Source organism: Bactrocera tryoni, chromosome 1 (genome assembly GCF_016617805.1).
Source record: "Bactrocera tryoni isolate S06 chromosome 1, CSIRO_BtryS06_freeze2, whole genome shotgun sequence".
NCBI lineage: Eukaryota > Metazoa > Arthropoda > Insecta > Diptera > Tephritidae > Bactrocera > Bactrocera tryoni.
This window is the reverse complement of record NC_052499.1, coordinates 77,222,534-77,246,599: the sequence shown is the minus strand read 5'-3', so window position 1 is coordinate 77,246,599 and position 24,066 is coordinate 77,222,534. Positions and strand designations below refer to the sequence as shown.

Sequence of the window (24,066 nt, the reverse complement as noted above, 5' to 3'; positions counted from 1 at the left end):
CAATTTAGAACGTCACTACTTTGGCTACATATGTTGCAATTGTCATGGTAGTTGGCGGTTTATTAGTAAACAAATGGCAAACAGCAGCGTCTTTGGTCTTTTTAATTGATGTAACACACAGCTTAGAAGCATCCCAGACAACGCCGGTCACTCATCAATGAGTGTGATTCATTCATTCATCGCAATAGCGGACGATTCCGGTGCTTACTTGTACGCGCAGTCGGATCTGCACTGGGCGTAGGGTTAATTGAATTTATGATAATTTAATGATTAAGATGCTTTGTACACTGGAGTAATGGACTGACCAGTGAATAGTGTTGCAGTAGCGAGTTAATTTGGATTATGGTCTTTCGGTTTTCTGCGTTATCTTCAAGTTGTTTCTTTTCCGGTTAGCTTGGTTTACCAGGCCTTTGGCATAATAAAACACTGTACCTATGTACGACTATTTCAATAAATCAAATTTCTGATATATATTTGTAAGTTCTTCTTTAGGCGTGAGGCGAACTGGTATTTTATTCGCTAATTTAACAAATCTTTAAAATATAAATTCGTAATGCTTGCGGTTTTCATATACAATTCTAGAACCTACTCACTCGCCTACCTCTACGCGCCGTTCGATAGAAAATGAGGTTTCAGACAAGGCGACTCCCTATCGTGCGACTTCTTCAATCTATTCCTGGAGAAAATAATTCACTGTTGACAGTCATAGATAATTTCGTTTATCTTGGAACCAGCATTAACACAAACAACAATGTCAGCCTCGAAATCCAACGCAGAATAGCTCTTGCCAACAGGTGCTACTTCGGACTGACTAGGCAATTAAGAAGTAAAGTCCTCTCTTCTTCTTCTTCTTAATTGGCGCGATTATCGAAAACTCGCAACGTCGACTCATCAGTTGTTGACATCGTCCAAGCCTCTGCACCATTTAGCAGGACGGGAATTATGAGTGACTTATAGAGTTTGGTTTTTGTTCGTCGTGAGAGGACTTTACCTTTCTCGACAAACAAAAACCAAACTCTACAAGTCACTCATTATTCCCTTCCTGTTATATGGTGCAGAGGCATGGACCGTGACAACATCTGATGAGTCGACGTTATGAATTTTCGAGAGAAAGGTTCTGCTGAAGATTTATGGTCCTTTACGCGTTGGCGACTGCGAATATCGCATTCGATGGACCGACGTGCTATACGAGATATACGACGACATTGACATACTATAGTTCAGCGAATTAAGAGACAGCGGCTACGCTGGCTAGGTCAACTCGTCCGAATGGATGAAAACGCTCCAGCTCTGAAAGTATTCGAAGCAGAGAAAGAGGAAGACCTCCACTCCGTTGGAAAGACCAGATGGAGAAGGATCTGGTCTCGCTTGGAATCTGCAATTGGCGCCAAACAGCAAAAAGGAACAACGACTGGCGCGCTTTTGTAGACTCGGTTATAACCGCGTAAGCGGTGTCTATCACAAGAAGAAGAAGAAGAATAAGATTCCATTTGAGACAAAAAATTTCAAGAAAAATCCCATTGTTCATCTTTTGTTTCATGCCAAAACCATTATTCAAACTTTTCGAGTCGTTAATAAACAGCTGTCAAACACAAAATAATTGACAGATGTACACAAAAAGGCTGTGCCAACCTAGGCCATTTTTTATAGATTCGATTTGACTAAAATGGAGCAATCCGGGTCAAATGTGATCAGATGATACATCGTTTCAACTTGTTTTGGTTAAAAATATGAAAACTAAATCTTCAGAAATACAAAGTTGTTGTTACTAAAATAACTAAAATTTATATCAGTGTATCTGTAAGTATTTGTGAAATTACAATTTATTGAAGACATTAGCGTCAAAATTCAATCAATTTTATGGCTAACAGTTCTTCAATTTGTTTCTTTGTTCTTCTGCCAAAAGCGATATTTTAATTCCAAAAAATTTGCAGTCAATATAACACATTCCTACATACATACGTAAACATATGATATATACATTTGAAGCAATAAACAAGTTGAATTTGAATGCAACGCCAATAAACAGATGCCAAGGCAATCAATTTTTTGTATATTTATCCCAATTTGCTCCATTTATTTATTTATTGCAGCGCTCGGAAATATTTCAGTACAAATGTTTACACTTAGAACGTTTTCCTCACTCCTTAGACATAGACCTGCACTACAGAGGTACAGTATGTCATCAAATGATCACTTCATCATAAAATGTCTAAATCTGCGCTACAACAAGATAATGGTCCGACTCAATGCTAGGACCTCGGAGCATACGCACGTCAAAGACTTTGGAGACATGCCGTCCATCTATCACAACATTATCGAATTGGTTTCCGGAGACAGCCAAGTAGCTTGATTTTCCTATGCTGGAATCTGTTACTACAGATAATCATATTTCGGGCCAAGGCGAAGTCAATCTGCATCAACCCATTTAAGGATATTTCACCGTGGATGCTGAATTTACCGATCGTTGTGCCAAATGTACCTTCTTTGCCCAATCTGGTGTTAAAGATCACTCCAGCTCTGAAAGTATTCGACGCAGTACTAGCTAGGAAGCAGAGGAAAGGGAAGACCTCCACTCCGTTGGGGAAGGACCTGGCTACACTGGGAATCTCCAATTTGCACCAAACAGAGAAAAGAAAGTGCGGCAGACGCGCTGTTGTAAACTCGGCTATATAAAACAAAGAAAGAAGAAGAAGGACTGTTAAATCAGCAGCACTCCGCAAACTAAATACTCAATGATCTTTTTTCTTGGGTACCACATTGTTAAACTAAAATCTAAGGACGAATTTCATCTAAAACTTGAAAATTCTTTATTGGCATGATGAAATACTTATTAAGTGAAAAGCTATGACATCGCGTGCCGCCTTCTTGGTAAAGAGGCTGCTTCAGTGCTTTTGCAGGCTTTTAAGTTACAAGACATTATCATTAATGCCAAAGTTATCACCGTTAATCTTTAGCAAAAGCGTGAATGTGCTTGAGGATTTTTCCTCTTGTTCTCGTTCACCAATAAATGCATTCGCCTTGTCCTGATTTTGTTCTATAATATTTTGGCTTGTCTTCCTTGATAGTGGATCCTAAGTTAAATCGTCTTTTAGTCAAAGATAGTGTGGCGATTTTCCTATTTTGGGTTCATAATGTAACTGGTCACTTTATGCTGAAAATACCACAATCTCTGTCCTTGAAATGGCACAGCCTTGCTCAAGATTCTTAAGGAGGATATCTTTCAAGGACAACTTTGTATTTCAGGTATTTTGTGTCATTGTATAGCGATGTTAATGATTTTAATAAAGCCTTAAGTGTCTTCGGTCGCAGCAGAATATTTTCAGGACTGCTAATGTTGGCAATAAAAATCTTGATATTTTACAGTATGAAGTTTTGCACACTGTGGTAAAGGGTTTTGGTAATGAGCGACAATTAACTTTCTATTTTGGTATTAGCATATTCGTACTAGTCTGTATACCAGGTAACTACTAAGTGATTAGCTGGCTCTATAAGGCAGTGCCATATCTCTATGATGACTAGGCTTTCTAACAGCTATAGTTACCGCCTTTACATAATATCAAAACCAGCTGCCGTTGCGATCCCTGAGGTTATGCCTAAGCCTACACGGAAGCGATCAATTTGCGGACGCACTGTATATTTGCATAGAAAAAGAACAAACTGAAGTGATTGTTAGACACAGCGGCGACCAAGTGGCGTTGATGTATGGTACATGGCTATCTATGTTTGACATGATCGGGGTGATCGTTGCTATTTGGGCAAATGACGAAAATATTCGTACAATATATGTGTATATATACATATATGTATATATGTATGTATATATATTTATGTATGTATGTACGACATGCTTAAGTGTTGACGAGTTGTTTGGCGGATGTTAGTTGCCAATTCCTTTTTGTTAGGGCACAAAACGGTGCAAATCGGGCTAAACTGAATATGAGGAATATGGCTAAAAACAAAAATGTGCATACATACGCTTGTACGAACGTACATATGTTTAACTAAAGCTATGTAGATATGTATGTATGTATGTACATATATATGCACTTGTAAAAAAATATACTTTTGTGAATTTGCACCGACAAGTTCAGCATTCAGTTGTTCGGGATTTTTAGTGCAGCCAACATCATAATGCTTGGAGCATTGAAGTTGGAAAGTGAATGAATTATAATTTGATATATGTAATTCATTTTAATTGAAAAAAATTGAAATTAATTATATTTCGTGTTAACGCTCGTGCGTGAAACTAAACGGTAATTAAATTTTTATAAGGAGTTGCGTTCGAAAAAGTTAAAAAACTAAAATATTTAAATAAAAAATTAAGACAAAATATTTAAATAAATAAAAAATAAAATATTCAATTAACTAAAGTAATAAAAAATACTCATGCGTGTATCCGCCATTTCAAGTGCCACCAAAATTTTTGTGGCATGACCATAGCAAATTTCTGTGGTTTTACTTGTGGCGCCTTTCAAATTGTTTGAAAAAAATAAATAAATTGAAAATTCTCCCCACGAAAAAAATTTTGAAATAAATCAATGCGTACCATTCATATTTTTAACACACCCATTTACCTTTTTATTGCCCCGGAATATTCGTGCATGAAAATAGACCACTTTAGTGGCTCGAAACATATGTGACTGCCAGCAAATGGCTCGTGCACAATACAACATACATGTACACACATGTACATATGTCAATATTTGCATATAAAAGATGAACTCATTAAAGGGTAAAAATAAATGCTATTATAATATAAAAATTTTTGGTTGAAATTATGCCCTTAAGGGCGAGTATAAATATTGCAATGCAATTAAAAAATAAAATAAAATATATTACACAAAAAAAAAACAAGTGACATAATTAAAAAATAACAGTAGAATAAACCATCTAAAAGTAATAAAAGTGAAATGCCATAAATTTCTTTGAAGAAGCAATAATTTTCTAAATTTTCTAATTTATTATGTTGTCTAATTTATTGCTTTTAACGCTGCTTTTGAACGCGAATTTCTTTGTGTTTGTGCCAATAAGAATGCTGTCTCATTTCCGGCATTTCTTAATAGATTTTCTCAAGTCACAATATTCCGCACGTTTTTCATACTAAGCACAGACATTTTAGTCAAAATAGGCCAATCTGCAGGAATATGTGCACCTAATAGTTTAAACAAGTATTTTTCAGTATGAATGTGTGAGTAGAAATATATTTAAATATTTCAGCTGTTTTGTAGAATGTTTGTTGCTCAAAGCTGTTAAAGGATGGATAAATGAAATAATGAAAAACTCGAAAGGTCAAAATTGTTATGAAAGTCTTGAGGAATATATCACAGTTTTTAAAATCCGTTCCATAATTGAAGGACTTTTTTCGCGGCCGAGCTTCGCAACGATGATCTATGAAGTAATAATTAACCACTCGACCCACTAGATCAAAGTGAACCGCCGTGTCAATGTCTCTTAAAGGTTTTTAACATCGACAGGAATGCCAACTGCTCAAAACTGACCGGATTATGCCAACTTTAACTACAACTTTTTTTTGTTTATGTGAAGTTTGTTTGGCAATTTATACAATAGAAATAAATTTTAATAACAAGTTTGTTTGAAATATTATATTTGCTTTGGAATCGTTAAAAATGTTTGCAGAAGTATTTTGGGGAGTCCACTTTATCACGAACAAACTTGTTTTAGTGGCATGAAACATTCAGTGAAGGTTGTGAGGACTTCCAAAAATTTGCACTTCGCGAGTCATCCCTCAGTTGATGACGATAAACATCGAAAAAGTTAAAGAAACAGTGTTTGAAAATCATTACCTTGGCCTCATAGAGATAATAGAGGATCTCAATATCACTTGGGGATTTGATTAATGTTATGGGTATAAAGTGTGCCAATGCTATGGTGAAATACCTGAGACTTTTGTAAAAACGACGTCGAGTAGAGGTTACGAAAGAGCTGCTTGACAACGTAGCTGAGGGTTCTACTTTCTTCAAATGTGTCCTTCCTGATGAGCTAACTGTGAGCAAAAACTACCAAGCCTTTGTTCATAATTTTAAAAATCTATGTTGTTGTCCCTCTCAAAGTTATTTCCTTGGCCCCAATACACTTGTGCTAAGGTTTTTTCCAATCCTCGAAACAGTTGTTAAAGTCAATTTACGGAATAGCCTTCAATGCGCCTAGCGCTTCACGTTTTACATATGTCTTCTATAAACTCAAAATGATTTCCTCGGAGGGGTCGCTTGAGTTTGCTGAATAGCCAGAAGTCAGTTAAATCTGGCGAATACGGTGGTTGCGGCACGATATTGGTTGAAAATTTGGCGAAAAGTCATGAAGAATTAATGCGGTATGCGACGGTGCATTGTCGTGGTGCAAAAACCAAGAGTTGTCGGCCCATAATTTTGGCCTTTTCTTACGAATATCTTCGAGCAAACAACGCATAACACTCAAATAGTATTTCTTGTTGAGAGTTTGGGCGATCGGAAGGAATTTGGAGTGCACCGCAACTCGATATTCGAAGAAAACTGTCAACATAACCAGGATTTTTGACCTGCTTTGACGTGGTTTTGTTGGCTCGGCTCACCTTTGCCATGATATTCGGTTGATTGATTGCCTGTTTGTGGGTCGTAAGCATAGATCCAAGACTCACACCTAGTCGGAAAGCATTGTTTCACTGAAGTTAACGTGACGCTGTTTTTCGAAAAACTTGAGTGGTTTTATAACCAATCGTGCTTTCATTTTTCTTAGACCCAATTAATTTTTAAAATTTTCACAATGCCAGTAAAATCTCTAACTGTTAATATTCAGTTCTCAAGCACCAATTCCTTTATTTTATTAACGTTTTGATCATCAGTTGGTGACCATCCAGGACCTCTTTGAATAATTTGTACCAATCAAAAAAACTTTCTCGCAACAAACCATTTCCACCGAAGGCATTTTCCAACATTCTGAACGTTTCGGTGCCAGAAATTTGATTCCGCACACTAAATTTAATGGAACTTCTTTGTCGTTATAATTTCACTGGTCGTAAATGTCGCCGAATTCACTATATGTATTTCAGAAAGACAAGCGTGATGCTAGCAAGACTGCTTAATGTTTGACAGAACTTCTCCACCCACTTGTGATGTGCAACTGGAAGTTATCTGACAACTGGTGGCCTATAGAGGCTATAGCCGACTTTAAATGGCAACTGAGTTTTTAAAACACTTTTCATGATAGAAATGCGTCGTGGGCTTACTCTTGCCTATCGAAGCACGACCGCTTTTATTGAACACTATCGGTGAACACTAAACCGAAACTAGAATAGACCCCACTCACTGAGTAATGATAGTTAACATTTATATTATTGTCTATATTGCTTCTAAGCTGGTTGAGTTGCTCGAAGTAAAGTTATTTTATTAATTGCTACCTAAATTCTTCGGGAAAAAATTCAACTAAAATTTTTTTGATAGACCTCCTATGTATTTTATATGTCTAACGGTTTTCTACAGTGTTCACTTTACAGTACAAATTTATCAATGGTATGATTTGAACTTATCGTACTTGAATATTTGATCATGTGAAGAGCACCTACGCCTACTGCTATTCCTCAATTGACCAACTCTCGATGCTTCCTCATTCATCGTAATCTGCGATTATCATCTTCAGAAACTGTTACGTTCTCAGATGTCAGGAAAGAAAAGCCGGAAAGAAATTTAACGGCAGTGAAGGGTCTACTGTAGATAGTAAGCATGTAAACCATTTTTATTTTGAAGGAAGGAAGTTACATTTAACTTCAGTCTTCCGCGAAGTACTTTTGCCACTCTGACTGAAGTATCTCCAAAGCATGCGTTCTGGACACATCAACCTCTTCTTGAGGTGTCGAAAAATGTTGACCTATTAATTTATCTTTTACGTACGGAAATAAAAATTAGTCATTCGGTCCAACGTCAGAACTTAAATTGAAATTGTTGCAGTCGATTTTAAGAGCTCGCATTATTGTGGCTCATTTTGAAATACCCATACTACCCATACAGTAGACTGCTGTTTACTTTCAGGCTCATACGCGTAAATTCACGGTTCATCACCTGTTACGATGTCAAAGACTTGTTTTGAAGCATTTCTATCGTATTTCGCTATCGTCGAGCATCTCTCGACCAAACGACGCGAGGCTTTTTGTTGGGTGATCGACAAATTACGTGGGCTTCACCATGTGCAAATGTTTTTTTACTCAAATGTCCATGCAATATTGAATGTATGGCAAGCTGGTCCCATCAATGCCGATAGTTGTCTCTATAACATAATAGCTCACATGAAAATCTGGCAATATTCGTAAGCGCACAGCAGAAATAGGTTTCGGAACAACAACAGATTTTGGACAACCTTTATAAATCCCTCTTGGAGTGCTATGCAATTTCAATTGTATTCACCATACCTTCGATAAAAACTAGTTTTTGACGAAGCTTCACCATCAAATATAGAACTAAGTTAAGTAAGTAGATGAACTGTTGCTGAGATAATCCACTTCGAAAGCTGTGAAAAATAATCGTTCGAAAGTGTTCGCGATCTAAATCAATTTTTTGGCCGTGATGAATATTTCGAGTTACTGTAAACAAATCAAGTAGCAGACGTATGTCAAAACGTTCTGAGTATGTACAACATTAAAAATGACAAACTTTACTATCGAGTTGCCAGTTGCCAGATTGCAACACTAGGGTTTCCAAATCCCTAATATCTTTATGAGAACTGATTCATTCTGCTATAGTAATGGGCGTAACGCACAAAATTGTCCAAATGCTGTAAGAACCCTGTTGGAATCACATTCGATTTTCTTACCCAAATAAGTCTATTACCAAATACAGAAACATTACCGAACCCCAAGTATTAAATACGATTATATTGTAAGGCTCACAAAATGTTCACATCATTCGTCATACTTCTCAAGAACCAGCTGTATTCGATTGGCAAGTAATATTTGAAACAATGATGGAAGTGCCTATTCGATTCGCCACTTTCTCCATTTTAGCGTTAACATTACGCATACGCCATGTGCTCCCTCTACCACAACCCTCTGTTGTTAAATGTTAAAATAACTAATAAATAATTGCTTTATGTTCTAGCTAAAAGGCGCGCCATCTTCTCGTAATGGACAATTGGAATGTTTTGGCAGTGCAGACCTCCTCATCGGCGATTGGACGTGATGACATTAATGTCGCATCAAAGGAGCGTTTGGTGAGTACAAACATACCAAGACTTGATGAGCACAATTGCTCGCACAGGTGGGATTCCACGTGAGGGAGAAATGAGAGTTTTGAACGTATAGAGAAAAACTCTTTAATAGTTTGCGCTCATTCAGTGGGGGTGTATGACCGACTTGCTAGTGAAAACAACACAAAGCTGTTGTTGTTGATCGCTAGAAGATCACAAAAACCACAAACACACCTACTTAGCTGTGTAAATAGCTTCGAGTAAAAGCGGCACAAGTTTGTTGTTGTGAAAATTCAAAACAATCTCTCAATTTGTCTAAAAATAAAACCGTCTCGACGCTCTTCGCTATTACTGTGAGCATCATGGAGCGAGCGCTAGTGCCAGCAGTTCGTAGGAAACATTGCGTTCGATGTGATTTGTGTTGAGATTGGGCATTAACGGAGGCAATCTTTTTACATAAGCCAATCGAAGGCAATCAAAAATATTTTCGTGCTGAGTTTTTCATTAAATAGAAATTGTAATTAAAAAAGTAATTAATTGTTCAGATTATATTCAAAAGTTAAAGAAGAAGTGCGTGAAAAATCACAATGGATTTGTCAACTGATATTTGGGGTCAACTGGCTGTGGAGGCGTCACAGGTGTACCTTTCCGATGGCACTGTGCGCTCACCCTTCGCTGATACGGTACGATAACTCCAAAGATTGCTAGAAAATAGTTGCCAAAATTCTATTAAACAAAAATAATAAATATTACCTAGAAAAAGCATATATTAGTCCAATATATGATATATATGTACATATATGCATGTATGTGTGTATGTACGCAGGCATCTATGCTATTTTTGTGCTTTGACGGGGGTGCATTCGCCTTAATATTAATTTGCGTTGTATGCAGCATATAAATATATATTAGTTCTTTCATAAAGTACCCCTCATAAGAATGTGGCAACCTTGAAATTACACGACATCCCTATATTGATTATTTGTACCAACTCTTGCCTTCTAGACGATCGAAAAATTGCCCGACAAAGTGATCCTACACATCTTCTCTTATCTGTCGCATCGCGAGATTTGTCGTCTGGCGCGCATCTGCCGACGTTGGCGTCAAATTGCCTACGATACACGTCTGTGGAAGAATGTCTCTCTCCGTCCGGAGGTCTCTGGTTTGCACGTGGGTTCACTGGAGTCACTGCTTGCGTTGATTTCGGTGCGTTTTGGTCCAACGCTGCGTTACATTGAGCTACCCATTGAGCTGATCACACACACGGTACTGCATGAGCTCTCAGCCAAGTGTCCCAATCTCACACACATGTTGTTGGATTTCTCCACAGGTGAGTGCTAACATATTTATTGTGCATAGCAAATGTCTTATCACGTTCTCTTTAACAGCCATGCAGTTGCACGACTTCAGCGAGATGCAAGCTTTCCCCACCAAATTGCGTTACATGTGCATTTGCTTGTCGGAGGTGATCTTTATGGAGGGTTTCATGCGTAAGATCTATAATTTCATTAACGGTCTGGAGGTATTGCACCTTATTGGCACCTATGAGAAGTGCGAGGAGGAAGAAGAGGAGATTTACGAGGTCATCAATGTGCATAAACTAAAGTCGGCGACACCGAATTTACGTGTGATCAATTTGTATGGCATCAATTTTATTGATGACTCGCATATCGATGCCTTCAGCTCGAACTGTATTCAGTTGGAGTGTTTGGCTGTGAATTTTTGTAATAAGGTGACTGGCAGCACTTTAAAGACATTGATACAGCGTTCGAAGCGCTTGAATTGCTTGCTCATGAACGGCACCAGTCTGAAGTCGGAGTATGTGATGCAGGTCGAGTGGGACAAATGCGCTTTGCAGGAGCTGGATATTACCGCTACTGATTTAAGCGCCGAATGTTTGATTGATCTTTTGACTAGAATACCGAACTTGAAGTTTTTGTCGGCGGGTCAAATTAACGGTTTCAACGATAGCGTACTAAAGCAATGGATGGAGTCGGGTTTGACGCGGTGAGTAACAATTTGAAGGCTCATTATTTAAAATAACAATTTTTCTGTTTAAAAAGCATTCACTTGTTGCCGATATTCCTTTCTTTTCTATCGGAGCTGAAGGCTCAATGTCCATTCGAATAGCAGCTAGCTTCGTCAATAATTTTTAATTCGCTATAATGTGCTACTTTCTGTCTCATCGGATGCTGGTATTATCAACGTTCTGTGTTACACTTTAGAACGGGAATTCAAAACTCGACTTTTATTTTTTGGGTGTTGACATTGGATCCAAAATAAACGAGACTACGATTAAAATTATGTCTTCCAAAGAAGCCCTTTGAGTTAAGACGCGTTCACCTTGACAGTATAATTGATATAATATTCTACCTTGTCCCAAACGTCCTTTTCCCATTTATGGTCATTTTTGTGTTGTCGATATCGCCTTCAAAGTCAAGAAATAGGTGGTAGATCGGAGTCCGTAGACTCTTCAGTCCAATTTAGCCGGTCGGTTATTACTCAAACTTTTTTATCATATTTTTCTTTCCTTTTCTTTTTCTATTTAAAACTTCGGAAAAGTATTTGGTTTCAACTAAAATATTTTGGAAGATGCCACAATTTTCCGGTCGTACATCACTTCAAGCTCTTCTACAAGAACATTTTCCAGGTTAATTTAGCCGGTCTGGTGTTACCCAAATTTCTCATGATATTCTTCTTTCCTTTCTTTTCGCTGGAGCTTCAATGCTGTCCTTGTTTAAAAGTTCGGATAAGTATTTTGGGAGTCGTCACAATTTCCAGCAGTACATCACTTCAAGCTCTTTGCACTCAGGTATTTTTTTCTATATGGCATGGCACTATTCGTAGTACCAGTTTTTATAGGACCCGTTGAAATCAAGTGGACGTTTCGGGCGGTTTTTAGAAAACAGAACTATCATTCTTATAAAGGGTGATTCATTACGAGGTTCCCTACTTAAATAAAACACAGAAATTTCAAATTTAATGCGGAATGTTTATTATCATTAAAAAAAAACATTCTTTGGCATTTATGAAGGCTGTCATTTTCAAATGTTGGCCGCGGCTACGTCTCAGGTGGTCCATCCGTTGAGTCCAATTTTCTATGACTTCGAGCATTTCGACTGGTAACTGGCGAATGACACGCGTGATGTTTTGCTTCAGGGCTTGAATAGAAATGAGATTGTCCGCATAGACTTTATACTTTACATATCCCCACAAGAAAATGTCTAACGGTGTGATATTACACGACCTTGGTGACCGAAAACATGAAAACATCTGATCACCGAAGTGTTCTCTCAATAAATCCATTCATTGATGCGATGTGTGGGAGGAGGTGCTGTCTTGTTGAAACCAAAAGTCGCCGAGATCACGAACTTCATATTCAGGTATCAAATAGTCATAGTCATAGTCAAGAGCCCTTAGAGCGAAATGATGTCGCTTGGGAAGTTTGAGTGGCTTCAGTTCTTGCGCAAGCTATATTTTGTACGCTTTCAATTTAAAATCCCGACGTAAAATGCGCCAAGTGTTTCATATGTCAGTCCGAGTTGCTGCGAGCGCCGCCGAATCGACACTCCACAGTCTTCGTGTACGCTCTCAGCTACGGCTGCTATATTTTTTTCACTGCGTGCTGGACGTGGTCTATTCGGTCGAATATTAACTTGGGAATGAATGCTGGGCCTCAAGATGGGTGATGGTGTTTAGAATAGTACGCTTAGTGGGCCGTTTTTATTGACCATAAGAGAGCGCGAAACACATTTACAGAACTTGAATTTTCGTAATAAAGTTGAACAGTTTTTGAACCGTGTTCAGGCGTAAGTCTTTCCATGATGAAATGTCGAAAAATACTGGACAACAACATTACAGATTGACACGACTCAACAAGTACCTCTACTTAGATCACCCGTTATAAGGGATAATAATACATATATCCTTCTTCCGTGATATATACTTTATTTGTCAAAAAGCTACCTTAAATACTGAGTATATATGTATCTAAACTTTTCTTTGTAGATCACTTATTTCTTTGGACTTGGATTCTTCGGACAACATTTCCGATGAGGCGTTGCAGAAGTTCCTAACACGCCACGGCGCACAATTGGTGGCCTGCAGCCTCTCTGGCATGCCACATATTACTGATCAACTGTGGATGGCCATACTACCAGTGCTAAGCAATGCAAAGTAAGTGATAATTTAAAGACTCTAATAATAATATTAATATTCTCACAATTTCGTTGATAAGAATTATTGTGATGGGCACAGCGGAGAAGCTTGGTGTCAACATACACGTCGATCAGCTGATGGACACTATCGCATCAAGCTGCGGCAACTTGGAGCGCTTGGAACTGAGGTAAATTGCATTAGTAATCAAAAACAAAAATATGAAAAATATTTAACTTCGTGCAATTTGCGTAGATGGGACCCCGATAATTTACGTTTCTCGGACAAGAGTCAAAAGGCCATCGATTTATTGCGCGTCAAGTGCCTTAAGCTGCGCTGCATGGTGTTGAGGTGAGCTGTTGACGGCTGCTTTTCATGACAACGCAGAAATTAATTTATGTTAAAATCGGTTTTGTTAATTACCGTTTCTTTGCTTTGTGTTTAGTGACGGACGCTACTACGAGACGGTGAAGGCGAATTTCGAACGCGCCGATCGTGTGACCGTTGTACGCACGACCACTTGCTGCCGCGTCTCACCTTACCATTTGCTACGCAATTACAATGAATTGATTTTCAATTGAGGAAGTAATGTTGTTGATGTTTTCTTTTAGCTCTCTCTAGTCATGTTTTGCGTACGTTAATCGCTTAAGTTGTCCGTAGCAAATTAGATATTTGGTTTTGTGCATTGATATTTGTATGTAAGCAGCTCAAGACCTTTGATATTTTCTGTTTTGGAATTTTTGTAAATACAACAACAGCAAAGCGTGGTCGAAATTATAAATGAGATGGTCATAATGCCTGTGCGTAACGCGCCAATAATAAAAAAAATGAATATAATGCAAAATTTAATATCTTATAAATAAATATGTTTTTCACTTCCAGCCTTGAAATATTATTCTTTACCTTGTGTAACTTTGAAGGGGGATTATATCCGCTTGCAAGTCGGAGAAAACAGCGATTTTTTCAGATTCTTGTTTTAACGAGGCATAGTTTTTGATTATTCTATTAATTCAATTTGATAAAAATTGGTACCCTTGATCCCATTACCGATCTTCAAGAACACCTCAGAACCGTTCCCTCGACAGTCGGGTCTAAGTAACTGGAATGAACCCGGATTTTTATTCGGCCAAGGACTGTCAATTCGGCACCATGCCTCGAAATTACTTGAGGAATGTTTTCAGCCGATATAACATCTTAGAAAAGTGGTATCTGGCGCTGAGGAAGATTTTTCTGGTTAAAATTATCTCAAATCCAAAAACCAAAAACAAATGATTACTATGATGAATACTACTACTGATCGAAGTACTAGTCAAACCTATGATTTTTGACAAATTTTCTGAAAAATTTACACTCCCAAGGGTTTAAAAATTTGATATTATTATACAAAATCTTATTCTTTCGAACATTACCCGACAAAAATATGTAAGCTTAAAAACAAATATTGCCCTAAATTTTCAAATTGATCCGAGTAATATTTTCGAAGATACATCCGTGAGAACTTGTGCGCACGCGGCTAGCTGGGCGTCTTTAAACGCGTTTTTCTCGAAAATGTGTTTTTGAGGTCGGTTGGCAAGATTTCTCGAGAACTACTCAACCGATCTCTGTGAAATTTTACACAGGTTTTGAGACACAATTCTAAAAAACTTGAGCAAAGGTATTTGAAAAAAATGTTCACTGTAATACTCATTTTTTTTGGAAAAATGTCTACCAAAATCTAATTTTTAGTTTTTTTTCCTTCGTCCCAGTTCTAAGTTAAGGTTTTAATAAAAACAGGTGTTTTCCACCTTAGATGTTGCTGTAAGGCGTTATCCTGCTAACGCGGACGCATCTTTTTTTCAATGGGTCACCGGAAATGGCGTCGCAATGGCCGAGTTTAAAATAATTTTTTCCAAAATTTCAAAATTTCTTTGTAATAGTGTATGTTTGTAACAATAAAAATGTTTAACAAAATATTTAATTTTTAATATGAGAAATAATTTTTGGAAAAAATGCTGTTTTTTACCCGAGGAAACCTATGTAATTTCTTAATTTAGTCAAAATGTTTCATAAAAACTTGTTGTAAATCACATATCCGACTTCAGACGCTACTCTCTCTTTCACACATTTCTTTTTCGCTGCAGCCAATCGTTAGAAATAAGAAAAAATTTATATTAAAATAATTTAAATTTTTAATTAAACAGCTAAAAATCGCTTGTCATAAAAATAGATTTATAATTTCTTTAAAATTTTTCAACTCACAAAATGTTAGGCATTACATGTATGAATATTTAACAAGCGCATACGTACACTAATTGCAAAAGAATTACCCACAGCCATCTTCAGCCTGAAATGTCATATGAAAATTTCATTTTAATTAAATGAATATAATTACTTTTTAAACAATATACAAAATTATAGTGTTTATTTAATTTAATCTCGACTAAATTCTTAGGTGTTTATTTATTTATTTTTTCTATTTTATTTAATGTTTTTCGTTAACGCTTTGTGTATTTTATGCACAACGTTGGCGTGTGTGTGTGTAAGTATTCACAATTTTCTTTACGGCTCGGTGTTGCGTGTGACATTATCTCATATACACGCCAATCTTTTTTTTAACTTAGAGTATACATACAATAATATAAGCAGTTATATTTACAAATATTACAATTTACCAAAGAGCACGGCGTCAATACATTTAATGCGTTGCTTCCGTGCTTTTTCCGTGTTTTTGTGTGTGTTTTTCGAGGGGTGTAAGCTTTACTGAGGTGTGTACGGCAATTACAACAAAGCAATGTGTTATCAACGGCGGCAAGTATCCGCTTTCGTCTAATCTAAACGCCAATCGTGCGCTTATTTCGTGGTTATTGCTGCAACACTAACGCTTTTGGTGCTGTTTTTGTGAGTGAGTGTGTGCCAGAAGTTTCATTGCTTGCTTGCCAAGGATTTGTCTTTTCTTTTTATACAATTTTTATATTTCTCTAATAGCTTGCCTTTTTCGGGTTGTTGCTTGGACCGCAAGGACTAAAATTAGCTTTTACACAGCTAATATTAAAATTATTTGCTTTACATATGAATTAAATGTATTGCATATGCGTTTTTCATAAGTACACACTAGTTATCTACATTTCCAACGTTTTCATGTCTTTTGTTTTGGTTCTTAATGTTTTTTTGTGCCGGAGACACGCGCACCCAAATCCCCATTTACATGCAACCCCATTCAACAGTTTGTTTGTATTTTTTCTAAATTTCGTTTAATTTAATGTTTTTTGTTTTAACTATACCCCAAATGTTTATTCCTGTATACCAATGTCGGGTGACCATCGAAATGTCTGTGTACTATTGCTGGCAGCGGCGGCCGCTACAGCGGCTGCTGAGGATGTCGTGGCCGCAGCGTTTGTGTTGGTTGCATTATTGCTTGTCAATCTGGGTGTTGAGCTCGACGAACCGGACATGTGACCCTCGTCGGTTTCATCCTGCAAACGGATTTTTGGGTTTAATATTTATATTTTTTGTTTTAAAAATCAAAATAAAGCAAGAAAAAATGTAAACATTGGTTGCAACGAAGCTTTAATACCCTTCATAAATACAACAGTTTTCCATTCGACTATTTATATATGTATGTACATATTTTATAGCGTCTGACTCTTCCTTCTTTGTTAGATTAGTTAACAAACTTCGTGGCAAACTTAATCTAACTTGCTCAGGATATAATGAACTTACATTGTACTGATGAATAGGCGCCGGCGTGGGACCTTCAATGGGCGCCGGTTCATCACTTTCATCATTTTTATCTGTGTACATCATAATCTCGTGACATAGTGGACAGCGATCTTGCACATACAACCATTTTCGTAGACATACACCGTGGAAATAATGGCGGCAACGTGTAATTTTGGCAGAATACATTTCCTGAAAATTTTTAAAAATGCCGAATTTTAGCTTAAAACGATAGCAAGCCGGAAAATTTGTGAAAATTACCTGATAACAGATGGCGCAAACATCATCGAAGGCACGCAATTGCGCTGATGTCGCCTCGGGCAGTGCTGAGATCTTGTGTACCGCGGAGCGTCGCTTCATGAACACAGACCAACCGGCGCGAGCTTCACACCAAATGTTGAAGTAGGCATGTATGCACATCATGACTGCACGTATGGTACCGCCTATAACATTTTCGGCTATCAAGTTACATGTTTTATTATAATAAATGAATTAGAAACCCAAAAAATATGAAAACATAAAACAGGTTCACACAATAACCTTTAGACAGGCGCACGTCACACAATAAATGAACTCAACGAATGAACTATAAAAATCAAAATTATGAATGACCATTTGATGCAGCTGCAACAGAGTTCTTGATGTGAGGTTAACATAGTTTTTATATGTAATGTATAAATTAAAATGATGGCATGAAATGAGCATGGAAACGGTTTTAGAAACATACATACATAATAAATTCTTAAAACCCTTTCCTATTTGGCCAACTGCAGCTACGAACTTCACCACCATAATATTTGATTTTAAGTGACAAATAATAATAACAACATAATTGACATAGCACAGCGGAAAAAACTTACCCGACTCGAAGACCAATATCCAGGCACCGTTAAAGAAAAGCAATATACCAAAGCAAAACTCAACAGAATTACCAAAAGCGCGCACATAATATAAATAATCATCAAGCTTCTCCCAGAATGTTTGTCGTCGTGCATCGAGCAGGAATAGCGTGTATGTGGCCAACGAAACGAGCACCTGTCAAGTGACAATTTCACATAGAGAATTTGTAATAAGACAACAAAAAGCAAAAAGGTACACATACCTTTACAACAACTTCGACCGAGAACGCCGTTACCGCTAGCAACCAAGTTGAAGGCGAGTGACGTGACCAGAGCACGGCAAGCAAACAAATCGGCGTGACAACCAAAAAAGCGCAAACGCTAAGTGCGCGTACATGACGTTTGCGTGAAGGATTGCGTGCCGCACTCAATGACATCAGTATGGGCGATACAATATTGTGTAGGAAATGTAATAAAGCTGTAATCAATAAGCACAAATTTCGACACAAACGGACAAAACGCTTATCGGGCGACAAGGAGGTTAGGCCCGTTTGTAAAGCGAGTATATAGAAGAGCACCGCCGAAACAGTGCCCAATGATTTTTCCTCATCATTGTCGAATGTCAAGAGATACCATTGAAATCCGCGTCCAATATAGTGACATATCACCGATATTATTGAAGTCATGCCCAATACGGCGGTGAGCGTTTCACAGCCATCGACCAGTAGTTTCTGCATGGTGGGAAAGAAGCCTATTGGCGCAGTGCCATCTGAGAGCCTCACTATGGAAATTAATTCCTGGCCAATTCTGTAGGGAGATAAATAAAGCTTGTATATACTATGTATATTTTATGGAATTTGCTGATTTTACCTTATACTCCAAAAGACACGCAGCACACACGGCACATTCAAACGTTGCCACTCATTCTCGATCAATGCTGATAAACCGAAATTTGACACAAAATTCATTGCATATTGATAGCCATTATAAACAGTCTTGGCAGCATCTACAGCACTGTTAAGCATTGTCATTTTCGTTAATATTAACGGTACCGCACCGGCTAGCACTGGTAAGTCTTTGATAATGCGCGGTGGTAATGGTAACATGGCTAAAAATATTGGCCCGGCAAACACAACTGGCATAATTTTTTGTATCGTTGGATACCGCGGTCCTAAATGCACATAAGCGAAGAGCATACCCATAAACCATTGCGCCACTAGGTGTGGCAACACCGATAAAGCTATGCCGCCTGTATCAAGCAGTCGTGCCATATTTAATGAAAGCAGATCTTCTAACAAGCACGGCGATTTCTCCATTAATGCCAGCGCAGATACATTTGACCAATATGATATAAATGTCAAACCCAATGATATCACAAACATGTAGACCATCACCAAATGCCGTGTCCACAGCATAAATATACAAGCAGCACTTAGAAAAACTGTGGAATATCGCAAAAATTAATGATACTGTAATGAGTTATATCTTTACTAAATAAAGTAGCAAAGGTCTTCCTAATGTACATATGTAAATTTTTACATAGAGTTTAATATAGAAGTGTGTTGATATATTACATAAAACACCACGCCTATATTAAACAAAAAAAGAAATAAAAAGTTCACTTCGGTTGTACTAAAGCTAGAATTCCTTCCACAAATAAAGAGGTTTCCCTAGAAACTTGATTTTGATTGTTCCGTTTGTTTATCAGCTATATGCTATTGTGGTCCGATCAATCTGCTGTTTCGACAAATGAAAATAATCTTAGAAATAAAAAAACTTTAGATCGATTTCCTTTATATATACTGACAGACGGACATTGCGAAATCAACTCAGCTCGTCACGCTGGTCATTTGTACACACACACACACACACACACACAAGTCTCCGACGTTTCCTTCCTGATATACCCTGCTCAAGGTATAAAAAGTGTAAACTAATAGTTTACTATTTTTTGGTGGAGTTTATTGTATGTGGAACAGACTGGATTTTTTACTGTTAATACCAAGCCTATATTTTCAAAAAACTAAAAGAAAAAAAAAATTAAATATGAATTTACAACATAAATGGAAATTTTGTTGCATTTCAATTCATTTAAAGAATATTTAAGACAGGTCTGCGTTCAGGTGCCAATTAGAAAAAAAGAAACAGCATCACATTAGTTTGTATATTGTCGTTACATATACACATGTATTTATGCAATAAAATTGAAACATTAAAAGTTCGTGCTTAACTGTGCTATTTAGAGGTCGTTCATTAAACTTAGTGCTTAACTACTTAAAAATATTTGTATGTAGTTACGGTATTACCGGATTTTTTGCTGGCAATTCATTGCTCTACTTTTACCCTTTCAAGGTTTTTAACGAATTTTCATCATCAATTTTTGCGTTTTTCTTGATTGCCTAAAGCCAGACACTAACTAACATTTATCAAAAAAAAAGTAATTGAAACAAAAACAAACAACCAGAAATTTGTTGACTCATTATGATTGTACGCGATTAGAGCGCGGTGAGCGCAAACACCAAACTAAATACCAACTTGACGAGAACTTTTGTTATGATTTTCGGGTAACATACAAGTACTTGATAGCTTAGGGACAGAACTGTGTCAGTTCTTTTTTCGCTAAATATAGTTTTAATTGATTTATGAAGCTTCCATAATGATAACATTTTGATTTATAAAAGATGATGCAAAAACATAATAAGAAACGGTTTACATACCAAATAAGCAGACAATAAATTTCACCGATGTTATCGACAACACATCCGATAGAAATGTGTCCTGCGACAATTCATTCATCATGTTGCCAAACGAACTGCTAAGTACACCACTTGTGGCGGCTGTTGCGGATGCATTAATTATGGCACGCTCTAGCGGGCTGTTGCCTCCTGCATTATCGCCACTAGTGCTATTTATAAGGCTGGCATTGTTGAGCTCCGTAAAAACCGTTGATGCTTCAACCGTCATTTTGGTGTTACTCGGTGTTTGATTTGCTGTAAATTCGGCGGTCAGTAAACTCGGATCAGATGGTGAGGGGTAAAAACGCGTTGGTAGTCCCATACTAATTTTGAGTACCTCATCTATGACTAATATTGGTGGCACACGCATCATTACATCCACTAATCCGAGTACTTTGGTGCGTACAGACATTTTTACTGTATTATGCTGTTCTTAGTTTGTAATCACCTTGTCTTGTAATAAGTAATAAATGAACAAGACAAATAATAGAACAGTTAGTGGGTCAGTGACCAATGACGTGCAGTTTCTTCACCTGAAATTGTCGTATATTACTTGATAACCAACCTTGAGTCGTGTACACTGAGTTGGGCTTAGGCACCACTGATATTTGATCTATATTGCACATTCAATCCGACTTGTATGAGCTTTGCGATAATCTATAAATTTTGTTGCAATTTTAATTTTACATACGACAGTCGTGGCCTTATCGCCGCCTTGGATGTGTTTGTGTCCCCACCTTAGCCTGTGTTATTAATTTATTCAAGCACAGATTGCGAACAAATAAATTTTTACACTTTTTCTGTACTGCCTGTTTCCTCTCACCACCTTGAAGTCCTGCACCACTTCAGGTGCTGGCAAGTACGTCTTTTGTTTACAAATTTTTCTTTACACTTTGATGGAAAAGGCATAAAAATCTTACAAATGTTTTTATTCCGAACTTTGCTTTCCTTTTTCGATGTCGTGAATTATTAACGCTTCTTCTTTCTGTTCGTGTCGTGAATTGACTTTGGAAGCAATATTGTTTTCGTTTTCTTGTTGTTGCTACTCAAATCAGAGCAGCTATCTCACTTCGGCATATATGTGTAAATTGAATTGACAGATATATGTTTGTTTTGCTACAAAACAAAATGTCAATTTTGAAGGGATGCCTTATCAAGCAACAACACTTTTTAGAAATAACTGCAAACCTTTCGAAAACTAGCTGTTTTGACACTATGTTGTGAAGTGAACAAAATATGTGTGATAAAAATGAGTTTTTTAATTTGTTTATTGCAGTAAATATATCTGATTGTTGCATAAATAACGGAAATTACAGCTGCCATGTAAACTCCACCACTAGGTGGCGCAAAACCCAACTATTGTGACAATTCACGCTGAAAGCCAGAAAAATGAGGCAAATGCACGCGCGCTCCAAAGTTTTGCGTTGAAATTTTATTTTTGTTTGTTAAAGTGAATTCGCGTGCAAATAATTGTACAAGTGTTATAAGTGTGTTTTCAATTTTTTTGTTTCAGTTTTATAAGCTATTGAAAAATACCGCTTTAATACGTGGGCGTTGGAAAATAATGCGAAATTATATCAAGAAGTTTTCTATTAATCCGTAAGTGTAAAATTTGTGTGTAAGTTTAATTTTTAATTATTATATACTCCACTAATTTTCTTAAATCTTAAATGCCCATATGCGAATAAGTTTAGGAAAGACTGCTGCCTGTAGTTTGCTTTTGAAACAGGATATTAAACTTATATTTCCGGTCTTGGGCCACCGGAAGACACTCCGACTGTTTGAATTCAAGCTTCAGTGCTCGCAGCGAGTAGAGTTTCGTGCATAGAGTTCATATACACACAGTGCTATTCCCAACGAAATATTTATTTTCCAATCAGTTGCTTTCGTTGTTAAAGGCGGCGTGTTAGTTTTTCAATTCAATTCATGTAAACAGAACATTGTATAAATAAGTAATGTAATGTGATATTCTTCTTATTTATTGGCGTCTACAGGTTACAGCCGAGTTTACAACAAGATATTAGTAGTGGAGTATTTGGGGGCAATTCGTAACGAGTGTGAGATGTGATACTCTTGCAACATGCTGCGGCAGAGTATAATATTTTTGTTCATCTAACGGTGGTTTATATCACCCATAATAATCAAGTTAAAGGGTTATATATACAAATGATGAAGATGATGAGACGAGTTGAAATCCGACTGTCTCTTACGACTAAGACTTTTGGGAAAATGGGCGTGGCACCGCCCTCTAAAAAGCTTAGAGTGCATATTTCCTAAGCCACTCAAGATGAAAATTTGTTCGAGACAAATCTTATAAGAGCCTCTAATGAGAATGTGAAAATGAATGAAGTCGTATTATAATCCCGCCCTCTCCCCATATAACGGTATTGTTAAAAGCACTAAAAGCGCAATAAATCAATAAGTAAATGTGCTGAAAACATTAGATTTCACACCCGAGGTGATAAAAGCGTACTTTATGGAAGACGAGGTCAAAATTGAACGATGAGCGTGGCACCGCCCACATTTCATGAAACTAGACATATTTTCAAAATAATTATGTTAAATCAAAAAGCATATTTAAAATTATTCATTTATTTCAAAACTTTGTATGGCATTTTGGCAGAGCATTCATAACGCTTACCGAAGTACATCGAAATAATAATAATAACTTATTAAATAATTAATTATTATTTGAATAGAATTTTCACTTAAGAGTCTATAACTGGGAATATGTTTAACCGATACAAGTATGATAAATCATATATCTTTCGTTCAATAAATACCAACACCGCTTACAAAATGATTTTGCCCCAATGCTAAGCACATATATACACATATCTATAAGTAAATATGTGTAAAATAATATTAAGCTAAAGCAGTAACTAATGTGTGAAGTAATTATTACATAAGTACCCGCTTAAGCACTAATTACAAATATACTTGCATCATTTGCCGCGCATGCCACGCGTGCAAAATGTACCGAGCGCATGCGCAGCAAACAATTTGAATATCGATTATGCATTCTAAGCATAGCATTACAAATTAACTTAAATAAATATGGATTATTACTTAATATTAGTTATGGAGTTAATTTCCCACGGAAGTTTTTTCATATTCAGTGTCAAGCTTAAATTTTCAGATTTCTGCGTCGATTGCCTATGTTCGCCCATTCTACGGGCAAATCGCCGCCGGTCTCATATTTAGCTGGTGTGCAATTGAGCAGTTTCTGTGCACGTTCGCAGCGTCGACTAACGGCCCAATAGGCGAAACCTTGCGAGCAGCGGTAGACTTGGCCTTCCAGCCGACCCGTCGTCGACGAGTGAGCACATTTGATGAAGAGTTGACTGCATTCGTCCTTGTTTAGTGCAAAGTGGCCTTCGTTGGGGCACAGTGATTCGCCGACTGAGCGAATTTTTATCTGTTCCAAATTGAAATAAAATTATTTGAATAAAAATTGATAAACAACA

General features: G+C 37.1%; 3 protein-coding genes across 8 annotated transcripts in view; 1 reads left to right on the top strand and 2 right to left on the bottom strand.

Annotated features, from left to right (window-relative positions):
- Nucleotides 1–4,114: 4,114 nt before the first annotated feature.
- Nucleotides 4,115–14,207, top strand: LOC120766514 (F-box/LRR-repeat protein 7). Of its 2 annotated transcripts, XM_040092077.1 has the most exons (8): nucleotides 4,115–4,256; nucleotides 9,087–9,198; nucleotides 10,180–10,504; nucleotides 10,563–11,181; nucleotides 13,183–13,350; nucleotides 13,412–13,519; nucleotides 13,585–13,680; nucleotides 13,775–14,207. In XM_040092077.1, the coding sequence occupies exons 2-8, from the start codon at nucleotides 9,112–9,114 to the stop codon at nucleotides 13,908–13,910; spliced, it is 1,539 nt and encodes a 512-aa protein (XP_039948011.1). In that variant the 5' UTR covers nucleotides 4,115–4,256; nucleotides 9,087–9,111; the 3' UTR covers nucleotides 13,911–14,207. The 2 variants fall into 2 exon arrangements, with proteins under 2 accessions (XP_039948011.1, XP_039948010.1); XM_040092076.1 differs by lacking the exons at nucleotides 4,115–4,256; nucleotides 9,087–9,198 and adding an exon at nucleotides 9,576–9,857.
- A 1,309-nt stretch (nucleotides 14,208–15,516) lies between these two features.
- Nucleotides 15,517–21,636, bottom strand: LOC120771643 (protein TRC8 homolog). 5 transcript variants are annotated; one of them, XM_040099766.1, is made up of 8 exons: nucleotides 21,133–21,636; nucleotides 20,582–21,052; nucleotides 18,735–19,305; nucleotides 18,128–18,671; nucleotides 17,886–18,060; nucleotides 17,287–17,483; nucleotides 17,029–17,217; nucleotides 15,517–16,781 (listed from the first exon to the last, which is right to left on the bottom strand). In XM_040099766.1, the coding sequence occupies exons 2-8, from the start codon at nucleotides 21,009–21,011 to the stop codon at nucleotides 16,599–16,601; spliced, it is 2,289 nt and encodes a 762-aa protein (XP_039955700.1). In that variant the 5' UTR covers nucleotides 21,012–21,052; nucleotides 21,133–21,636; the 3' UTR covers nucleotides 15,517–16,598. The 5 variants fall into 5 exon arrangements, with proteins under 5 accessions (XP_039955700.1, XP_039955707.1, XP_039955693.1 ...); XM_040099773.1 differs by having other exon boundaries at nucleotides 21,165–21,636; XM_040099759.1 differs by having other exon boundaries at nucleotides 20,582–21,636.
- Nucleotides 21,637–23,704: 2,068 nt separating this feature from the next.
- Nucleotides 23,705–24,066, bottom strand: part of LOC120782583 (serine-rich adhesin for platelets) — a 43,615-nt gene continuing 43,253 nt past the window's right edge. Inside the window, exon 4 of the mRNA XM_040114931.1 lies at nucleotides 23,705–24,017. Within this exon, the coding sequence (XP_039970865.1) occupies nucleotides 23,727–24,017 (291 nt within the window). The 3' untranslated portion in view covers nucleotides 23,705–23,726. The remainder of the gene's footprint in view (nucleotides 24,018–24,066) is intronic.

Coding starts and splice junctions, on each gene's coding strand:
- LOC120771643 (XM_040099759.1), bottom strand. CDS start 21,011: ATGTCTGTACGCACCAAAGTACTCGGATTAGTGGATGTAATGATGCGT. Junction 17,218..17,286: donor TTTGCGCCATCTGTTATCAG/GTAATTTTCACA, acceptor AAAAATTTTCAG/GAAATGTATTCTGCCAAAAT. Junction 16,782..17,028: donor CGCCTATTCATCAGTACAAT/GTAAGTTCATTA, acceptor ATCCGTTTGCAG/GATGAAACCGACGAGGGTCA.
- LOC120766514 (XM_040092076.1), top strand. CDS start 9,762: ATGGATTTGTCAACTGATATTTGGGGTCAACTGGCTGTGGAGGCGTCA. Junction 9,858..10,179: donor GCTCACCCTTCGCTGATACG/GTACGATAACTC, acceptor CTTGCCTTCTAG/ACGATCGAAAAATTGCCCGA. Junction 11,182..13,182: donor ATGGAGTCGGGTTTGACGCG/GTGAGTAACAAT, acceptor TTTTCTTTGTAG/ATCACTTATTTCTTTGGACT.